The 10,580-nt window shown below is 39.3% G+C and overlaps 1 protein-coding gene across 1 annotated transcript; it reads right to left on the bottom strand.

The window, feature by feature from the left end:
• Positions 1-300: 300 nt before the first annotated feature.
• LOC541645 (chitin synthase homolog 1) lies at positions 301-3,568 on the bottom strand. The gene is made up of 2 exons (NM_001111400.2): positions 3,408-3,568; positions 301-1,125 (listed from the first exon to the last, which is right to left on the bottom strand). The coding sequence occupies exons 1-2, from the start codon at positions 3,513-3,515 to the stop codon at positions 547-549; spliced, it is 687 nt and encodes a 228-aa protein (NP_001104870.2). The 5' UTR covers positions 3,516-3,568; the 3' UTR covers positions 301-546.
• Between the last annotated feature and the right edge of the window lie 7,012 nt (positions 3,569-10,580).

Here is a 10,580-nt window from a genome sequence, read left to right as displayed (position 1 = left end):
TAGTAGATTATATCAATTGGTCTTTTAATTTGGTTTAATCATGCTTAAGGAGTCTTGGAATTTATTACTCGCTTGTAAATAAAGAACATTTGAAAGATGTGTAGCCCACATCATCAGCTTCGCGGCAGTTGTACGTGACCTGCGCATTCTGAAACCCATGCCAATATGCCATCCTTTGTACATAGCAATCTGAACAGAATTGTATTCCCCAAGAATTGGATATCAAGTAATGCCAGGTTGAACCTAAGCAAATCGGACCCAAAAAAAGAGCCCTGAGAATGGCATGTTATCACAGTTGGTGAAGACAGCAACTGGACGTTATTTTCTCAACAATGAGAACATAGTTATGGTTTTACCAAGAACCTACCAACGCAGGTCTCTGACAAAATTCCAGAACCAAATTACAGGAAACATGGAGCAAACAGGGACCCTAGATATTTACATCACTGTAGAGAACAAAGCATTCTAACTTTCTACCCAGAGGGCTCACAAATTCAACGAACAGATGAAACATTGCAGACCACACTCTGATAGAAGTCCAGGGAATTAGTTCTCATTGGGTACAAAGAAGTCAAAGGTGACGTCAACGCTCCCTGAGGATTCTCCAGTGTCCTTGAAGTCGACACCAACAATTTTCCCTCTGTACTGCTCTTCAGATTCCTGGTACTCTGGCTTCACACGGCGCACAGGAACTGACACAGAGTACACGGTGCCAAGGCCAGCATCAGTTGAGATATCCACTTGGACGTTATCCCTTGATTCTATCTCAACAAACTCAGACAGTGCCTCAATGATGTTCTCCACGATCTTTTTCTTTGCCTCATCACTGACTTCACACCTGTCGGAGAACAGGATCATCTTAAGCCTCTGTTTTGCGATGTTTGCATTGGAGGTATCCTTTGTGGTTGGTGCAGAAAACATTATCTTCCACGCTAATTTCAGACGGTCAAGAAAACCCATGTTAACAACATTGTGAAGGAAGCCTTCCACATCTTGAGTTATAGGAGAAAAATCCTTCCTAGAAAGAGCATAGTTCTGGGTGGAGCTGCGAGAACACCTTTGATGTTGAACACATAGCCGGCTGTGATTGCTAGATGCTCCATGAGGAAAAGTACAAAAATGGCCCTGTAGCATGACACAACTAAAATGGTATGAATTCCAGTATATTCATTGCAAACATGCTAAGAGCACATCATGGTACAAAAGCTAGTGCAATCCCAGTAAGATCCAACTGCCAATCCTAAACTCACCATACTGAGACTTGCAGTAATTTGAATAACGTCAGATCCGTATACTGTAACAGTTCAGCGAGTGGCACAACCACACTAGCTTAGTTGTTTAAATACACACACATGTATGTTGAGTTATTGCATGAGTAAGCATACATTCAGGCCTTCTGTAAACTGAAGAAATATGCACATGAAACAAACCACATTTGATCGAATGAATGAACAGAAAGACACCTAATAGAGCAATGATAACATAACTACAGGGCGGAAACAAACCACATTTGATCGAGTGAATGCATCATATATGCACAAAGTTAGCCTCAGTTCTCTTATAAATCTTAATGACAAAGCCAGTCTACTCTCATGTTGCAATTTCTCATTTCAGCACTGAAAACAAACGATGCTTAACTTGAGGTTTATATCAAAGAAATTGAAAGGAACATGATACACAATATTATACATACAGATTTTCCTCTTTTCTAACTACCTATCCAACAACATACCCTCTAGATCTACCATGTAGTACTGTACTATGAAAAACATGTCAATGAAAGAAAAGAAGGAATCATCCGGTTTGGATAGTGTCAGTAATACTGATATTTGCAAAGTATGAAACGAGATAACCATACTATAGGAGATGGAGGCAGAACAAAGGGAAGGAAAATAAAGAACAGCCCAAAAATCGGCCAGTACCAAGCAAACCTAGACATGGAAATCAGACAGTCTGGTATTATTAAGCAAGGCTAATATTGCTAGCACTATAACAAACACACCGACCTCACAAGCTTAGGGAACCCATGTGAAATATAGGAATCAAACCACTGCCAATTTAAAATTACAGGTACTTTGTCAGACTAAACTCTATATTTTTTTACAATACATTAGCAATTAGCCTACACATCACATATACTGATAACTGATTGCTATGGAGAAGACCAATACGAAAGGAGACAAAGTGGTTGACTTTGAGTTTGGGCAGAACCATCAAATGGGATACAAAAGCTGCACATATAAGCCAACACATAAAAACATGACGAGAAGATCCTTTCACCTAAAAATCAAATACAGGGCACTTATTCATGGTAGGACAATCAGTACACGACACCTCTTTTCTATGACATGATGCTTACATATCAACCCAGATATTTAGAATCCAAAAAACGTACATCCCAAGAATGTTGGGGCAAGCAAAATAATAAAATGTCAAATCTAGGAAAAATGCAGATCTAAAAGTACAGGTAATCCTTAGGCCATGTTTGGTCGGGCTTCTTTGCAAACAACTAATCTAAGAAGACAGAATCTGGAGCAGCCACATTTAGGTGGCTTCACCAACCTAGTACAAAAAAAAAGAGCTTCTCCCCTCCGGTAGGGTTTGGCAAACCTTTTTTTGAACGTAATGGTCCGCCTCTCAATTAAGAATGGAATTAACCCTGTTTTAAGGAAAAACCGGGCCCAAAATCTAACAAATACAAGAAGGTAGCCCAACGTGGAGCAAACACTGAACACACGAAGGGCTAACCCACCAACACGACGCGTAAGAGCACACATAACTGCCATGAGTCATCGCTTCCAAGCTAGATTGAAAAGCAGCCGGTGGCTCCGACTTCCCATGGCAAACCCCGGACGAACCAAACGAAAACAGACAGACGGCTTGAAGTGAAAGGTCGCAACAGGTCATTATTTTGCTTGCCTTAAACATTTATTATTTTGCTTGGGGCTTCAACATTTGGGGCTAATAAACGTTTGGGGCAAGCAAACTCAAAGAGGGCCTTAACGTTTTCCAGAAATGCAAGTGTTCCATGGGCCTACCTCACACCAATGTGGGCACTAAATCTCTATTTTGTCTTGTCAAATTAATTCCTCCATTCCCAGTTCCTAAGATGCACTTGAACATTTAGCCTACCAATCAACATAAAAATGCACTTCGCACATTCGTCAGACTGACACGAGGCAGCCTCACCCACCCATCGGACCTTCAGAGGCATGCACAAACGCCGAAGAGTAACAACCGCACGGCGGACTTCCAGCAGCCTACCGGAGCATCTCCCCGCAGAAAACTGGGCCTCCCGAGCCAATCGAAAGCCGCATACTCGTACTAATTCCACCTCAAACACGCAGGATAAACTAAATAAATGCTAGGGTTTATGGGACGGGGAGCAGCCGAGCAGGAGTCCGAACCTTGGGACCAGCGACAAGACGGAACGGCGGGCGGAGCGAGGACGCGGACGGCGCGATGAGCGCACCGGAGTCGCCGCCGACGCAGCCGCCGAAGATGGACATCGCCATGATGGATGCGACTGTGCTAGGGTTTTGCGCACCAGCCCCTTTTCCCCTTTTTCTTTTCGCTTTGTCCTCAGTGTTGGAGGCTGGTAGACTGGACTCTCGTTGGAATTTGGAAGGAAGTTGGAACGGCTGCATTGGTGCCACCAGCTCGCTTGTGCGATTTGGCTGTGTAAGGTTGGGTGTCTTAAATTGTGTCTCAGAGTGTGTCTAGTGGATGAATGTAAAAAACTCAAGACATGTATCTTGACGAAGACACAGTGTTTTAGCTCTATGTTTGAGACAGGAGACTAGCTGATTGATCACTTTAATTTATTGAATGTTCTGATTGTTACAATGAATATGGTAAGACACATGTTTTAGACATGACCACTGTATTATGTTGTGTTTTATTTGTGCCTTATACTTGGAGTACCGTGCAGCAGTGTCTAGGTTGTACATGCTCTAACCCAAGTTTAGTCACCTTACTTTAGTCACTATTTATTTTTTTAAGACTAAAAGTGACTAAAGTCTAGTCATTAAATTTTAATCACCTCAAACTAAAGAGAGTCTAACTTCTATAAGAATCACTTTAGCCAAAACTGTCTAAAATCAATGTGAATATATAATCGACCGACTTGTTGCGATAGTAGTAAACTGTCACTTTCAAAATCATAAACTCTATAGACTTTTTTATCTTCCTCCAAACGTAATTTTCACGATATTCAGAATCTCTCCACAGTTAGATTGGTCAGGCCAACTACTTGCGTGTTTGGTTTAAGGATTTAAAAATTTCAATGTTTTTCAAAAAAAAATCAAATCTATTTACAGCCCATTTGTTTTTTTGGACCGAAACACTTATCAATAACTTTGATTCGATCTTATTTTCACTCTCCATTATTTTAGCATGCCACTAATTCTTACCCTAACACCAAAAAAGTTGTAGAATCCTTTTCACTTCCAACTCATGAGCAACCGTGGTGTCGTTGTCGATGACGACAACAGGGTGGGACAAGGCATCCATGGGGCACCAAACGTGTGGTCGCTTGTTAGTGGCGGTGGCAATCAAAGAGGTGTCGGCTCGAGAAGGCCGAGTAGTGGGCTCCGTTTGGCAGTGGCATGCGAAGGCGGGCGGCAGTCACCATCGCGGTGGACATTCCAGCAACACCACCACCCCCGCTAGCCAGCCATCACCACTGACAACCACTAGCGTCGAGGGAAGAGCCAACGAAGTCTTCTAGAGACAAAGCTTTGGTAGGAAGGGAGGTATATCTCTAGGTTGGCGAGCGGTGGAGACCGAAGAGGGGAGCTTGAGCTTGCTTTGGGTCGCGGTCTTTCTGCTTCGGGGAGTGCTGGATTTGTCCTGTAGTGACAACGTTGTGTTGTGTTGTGTTGTGTCGAGTGCATGTTCGAGTGCGACATGTGTGTGTGTGTTTGTACTTAGGTTGGTACGCTGGTGGCGTGCAGGATTATGGTGACACCACCATCGATGCCTATGTGCATGTCCCCTTCTCTCCTAACAACGCATAATTGATTTATCAGATTCTACTATAGCATGAGAAGCTAGACATACTATGGTATTGAAAGATGATGGCCTAAATGGACCCTCTTAAGCTAAATTTCTCGTTATACTACAAGAGATTGAAGAACTCGATGAATATACCCCTTGACCTCTATGACATCCTCATCTCCTATGCACGTAAGTTTGAGTTATGATGACCCTCTATTTGGAAAGAAGGAAGAGGTGGCTTATGAACTAGTCAAAAAAAGGATAGCAATAATGTTGCTCCTAGTTAGTTTTTTCTTCTCAAGTCGTGTTAAACTCTTGTATTGATAGAAATTGTCTTGGTGTATGCTACTACCCAAGTTCCTAGTGGTTTTGTTAATTGTGTGACTTTGTTGAACTAGTCTGTTCGATTAATTCTAAAATGTTGGACTAAATCTAGATTTGGTTAAACTTGTGGATTTGATAAGGATGGTGGATTAATTCTAGAATGTTTAAACTTGTTGGATTTAGAATTGATTGTCCAATTTACTAGGATGCACGTGATGCAGAGTACTGCTCTCACGGGTTGATAATAAGTTAGTGCTCTCAGGTTGTTAACAAGTTAATAGATTGATTCCATACATAAAGTATACAAACATCAATTATATTTCAATTCTAGAAAATAAATTCCATGTACAACCAAACATGAATTATGGAATTGAATCACTTTATAGGTGATTCGATTCTAATTAATTCATTTCTTGGAATTTAATTGATATAAAAAGTTTTATTTACTGGGATCCAAAGAGCTCGTTAAGAAAGCTAGGGATGACAAATTTGATATGCAAACTCGAAACCCGACGGGTACCCCGGCCTGACGTGTGCGGGTACAGGTGAAGATTTTGATCCGCGGTGTAGCCGCACCCGACCCGAAGTTTCATGTGTGTGTGTTTCTGTTTCAATCCGCGGATGACCTACACCCGACTCGAAATTTGGTTTCTTCTTTATTTTGCGCAAAGATGATCAAGATACGATAGTAATTATTTTGAATAAGTAACTTGGCTAATGATTCATGAAATATTTTGTTGATGTTCAACGTGAGAAGGCTTAAAAGTTGTAGATATAATTCAATTATTACTGGTACTTAATTGTTTATAGCTTAATTATGTTTAAAAGTTGAATAAAAACATGGGGGTGATCCAAAACCCAACAGATTCAAGTGTGGTTTAAAATTGCACCCACAAGCATGATTGGTAGATCGCATGCGGATTTTTACTCCACCCAATCCAAACCAGACACATTGCCATCCCAAAGGAAAACATTGTATGGTTAGCTTCCAAGCGTCTGACGGGCCTGTTTGGTTCAGCTTTTTTCGAACCAGCTTTTCTGAGAATCTGGCTATAGAGAGAATCTGCATGTGTAGAGAATCTGTGTATCATTAGGATTACGTGCGGAGGAAGATAAAGGTGTCAATAAGACTCAAGATCTAGAAAGTGACGAATTCCTACTATTGCAACGACTCAACCGATTATGTGTTTATGTTGATTTTGAATGGTTTTTACCCAAACGAGTTTTATAGAAGCTGACAGAAAAGCTGAGCGTTTAGCAGTCCGCAGCAGCTTTTAGTGGCCAGAAGCTCCAAAAAGCTAAAACAAATAGGGGCTTTGAATGTCCGAGTCAAGATTTTTTGTCTAGCTAGACAATAATTGGTGGGCTTCAATCTAAGGGAATGTTTGGTTCATTTAGTCTATCTCCAGCAGCTTAATCATCCTTGTATCCATATTTAAACTCCATTATACAAACAGTGCAGTCTACAGTGCAAAACAATGTTTTGGGTGACCATATGGGTGAATTGTTGGACACAGTCTTAGTCACCCTCCTAAACTTTAAGGACTAACCTTTAGTCTCTCAATTTCTATTTAGAAGGATTTATTTAGTCATACCATTTACCAATTTAGGGACTATAAATGACTAAACATTAGTCATTAGAGTTTAGAAGAGTATAGATGGTGGAACCAAACAACCCCCTAAACACATACACACAACTATAGGTGACAATAAACTCTAAATTTACACTATAAGATTTAAGGATCAAATCTGATTAAGACCAGGCCCTATTTCTATTTATTTTTGAACTTAAATTTATTTAGGGCCCTACCATTTTGTGAAGAAGCATTTAGATCGTGATCCATTACCACCCCTACAGTCACATCCGGTTCTGGGGGCAAAACCGAATGCATAGCATATGTGGGCCAGGATCCATTTTCCACACATATGTTGACGTCACAAGTGTAATATATCAAAAGATAATGCAATAAAGGTGTAAAGAGAGTAGAGTAACTTTAGTACATCATCTTGGTCATAGTATCTTAAAAGAGTATCACAATCAAAGTACGGCGGAGTTAAACATAGACACTTTTCCACAGGAAGGTGACTGGCGCATCGTTAGACTCAAAACTCATCAACGTCATCTGCGAAGTCTTTATCATCACCCTCTGATCAAAATATTAACAAGGCTGAGCTCACTTATGGTCGGGGCTCAGCAAGTGGGGGAAATAATGCAAAGTTAACAAGGTAGGCTATGGATAAGCGGTAAGCATTTTAGTTGGTCAATATTTTATTAGCAACACTTGTCTTACTACTTGTAAGTGTGTCCCAAATATCCCCATTAATCAAAGGCATAAGATTATATCAAAAACACTTAAGTGAAATCAATTAAGCAAACCACTGGTAGATCATCGGATCACGATTTATTTTCCATCTTTAAGTTCAATTATCATGTGAGGGTCCAGGTTGCTCTTAACCGTGAGCACGGCTGACATATCAGTTTTACACTCTGTAGAGGTGGTACAACTTTACCCACAAGCCGTGTATCCCATCTAGCCTGGGTTGATCGGACCCATAAACACTGCCTAGGTGAATGGCTAGGGATCCACTATGAGGCTTTCACAAAATATCCTTAGTACAAAGCCACCCGCTAAGGTTTACAGTCAGTATTGATGGCCCTCTAGGTGAGGTAACTTAGCCAAGACTACCACCCCATGTTAACATGAGTTGCCACCAAACCACTGTCGCCCCCTCTTGCCCATCTTTTAGGTAGGGTTGCTAAGCACTAAGTCTATAGAGTTAATTACCAAAGCTAGAGCCATTATAGCACTCGTGGTTGCACTGTTATCCTGGGTGGTCACTCCATGTTCCATTTAATACAAAATGTTCTTGTTTAACCATCGGGTTAACATTATATAAACTTATTTTCCGGAACATAGTATCATTAAAAGAGTGACATCATATTTATCAAGTTGAGCAATAGCAAAAATTGCTAGGCATAGTATTTATCCCAGGGTAAATCAAGGAATAGGGTTGGTAATTCTAGCAAATCCTTATTTAGGCAAATCCCACCAAATTATGCAATATATCCATAAAGTAAACATTATTATATACATTATTTGGGTACAAATAGAAATGCAGAGGGAGAATCCACTTGCCTTGCTCGAACGTGTCATGTGGGTCGTACTCGAACGTGTTTGGTTCGTTTACCTCACAGTCAACTTCTAGCATCGATTTGTGTATCGTACATACAAAAGAATACGTACGCCAAATAAATAAACATACACAATTACATGGGTATCAATTCACCATTACATAAATATTCACATATCACACAACTGTACTCATAAATATGTCTACAACATAAATATTTATTAATCCACTATATCTTCCACTTTGAGTTATCATTGGTGAAAATATGAGTAGGTGCCTACGACGCTAGTTTATCTAGTATAATATAGATAAAATGACTTATCAAATTTTACAGAAAATAATTATTAATTATTTTCTTTATTACTAATAATAGTCCTTTGGGTTTTATCCTTTCCTTTCTAAATAGAAATTATATGTACGGCTAAAAATGTTTATTTATAAATCACCTAACATTAATATTCTAAGAATTAATGTAGCTTACTAATTCTGGACTTCAGTAGCATAATCCTGGTGATTTTGACATAAATAAATATTTTACTAATTCTAAGTAATTAAGTGCTATACGTATGAACATATTTATCATGACTAGTAATAATCTAAATTTTAACATGACCAAGAAAATGGGACCTAGTACTTATTTTAATTCCTTACATCATTAAAAATTGTACTTAAACAATCACTTAAATAATATTATTTTATATGCTAAAATGAGCAGTTAATAAAAAAGGATTCTAGTACCTAATCACAAAATGACAATCTATGTATTTTTAAATTATAAAAATAATGTCCATATTCAAAATACTATTGCGGGGGTTGATTCTGAATTACATGTATACCTCGGGGAGTAGCACATAAGATTTTAGGACTTCTTTTTGATACATTTGTACTGCAGAAAATACGGGACTAATTTCTAGAAAACTGGAGGGCCAAAACGCAAAACTATCATCTTCTACCTTGGGCTAGTGCTTGTGAGCAGGGAGGAGCTCGACGGGGAGGGGGAATCGATCGGGCAGGGAGCAGGGAAGGGACTCGGTGTCGGGGTGGCCGGGGACTGGCGCGGCGAGGCTCGAGCTCCGGGATGATTTATGTGGTGGCTATGTCTCTTTTTAAACCAAACCACTAGTACTTTTCCTTTAAATCCTGGTACATTTTGGTACTTTCGGGATGTATTGAATAAGCAGAGTCATGTGCTTCCTTCAAGATTATCTACCAAAGGTGATCATTTTCTGGCACACAGATTCTAATTCTAAACTAAACAGTACCTTGATCATCCTCTATAAACTTTGGGGCTTTCCCAAACTAATCAAGGTTTTGATTTCTTTAATCCTTTCGTCTGACTCCTGACCTTTGCGGATATCTTGCTCCAAGGTTGAATCTATCTGCATAATTGTTTTCTTCTGTGTGGGCGACCACACCAAGGTTAAGTCGTTCCATATCCCAGCATAACTCTTGAGGCATCAAGTGAGCAATAACCATGTTGGCCTAACCTTTACAGCTTAACGCATCAACCACAACATTTGCTTTAACAGGATGGTACTAAAGATCTAAATCATAATCCTTAATTAACTCAAGACATCTTTGTTGCCTCAAGTTGAGATCCTTTTGTGTGAATATATACTTCAGACTCTTATGATCCATGAAGAGGTTGCACTTATTTTCAATCATATAGTGCCTCCAAATTTTTAGAGCATATAAATGAGAAACAAATTTACCATTATGGATTGTCTTAGTATAACTTACTCAAGGGAAACTTATTCTCTACGACACAAGATATATAATGTGCTCCCACTAGATATGTGCATCAAGTATTTGAATGACTTGCCAAATGCACTTTCAATTCAGTTAAGAGTCTCATGAGGAGTACATTACATATATTGGTCAAGGCATGACAAATTTGCAATGAATTAACTTATGCCTAAAAATACTTACCACCATATAGAACATTTGTTATATTAATTGAAAGATCTTACTATATGAGATGGTGTCATCTAAGTATTCATGTTTTCTTTATTTGTGGAGACTTCCTTCTTTAGATTGTTATCTCTTTTCCTTTTAATACTAGTTGAAAAATAACTTTGAAAAGAGATATTAGTAGTACAAGGAAGTATTTAATGAATTGTGATATT

Source organism: Zea mays, chromosome 10, assembly GCF_902167145.1.
Source record: "Zea mays cultivar B73 chromosome 10, Zm-B73-REFERENCE-NAM-5.0, whole genome shotgun sequence".
In the NCBI taxonomy this organism is placed as follows: Eukaryota; Viridiplantae; Streptophyta; class Magnoliopsida; order Poales; family Poaceae; genus Zea; species Zea mays.
Note: the sequence above shows the minus strand (reverse complement) of the source record. Positions and strands in the feature narration are given on the sequence as shown.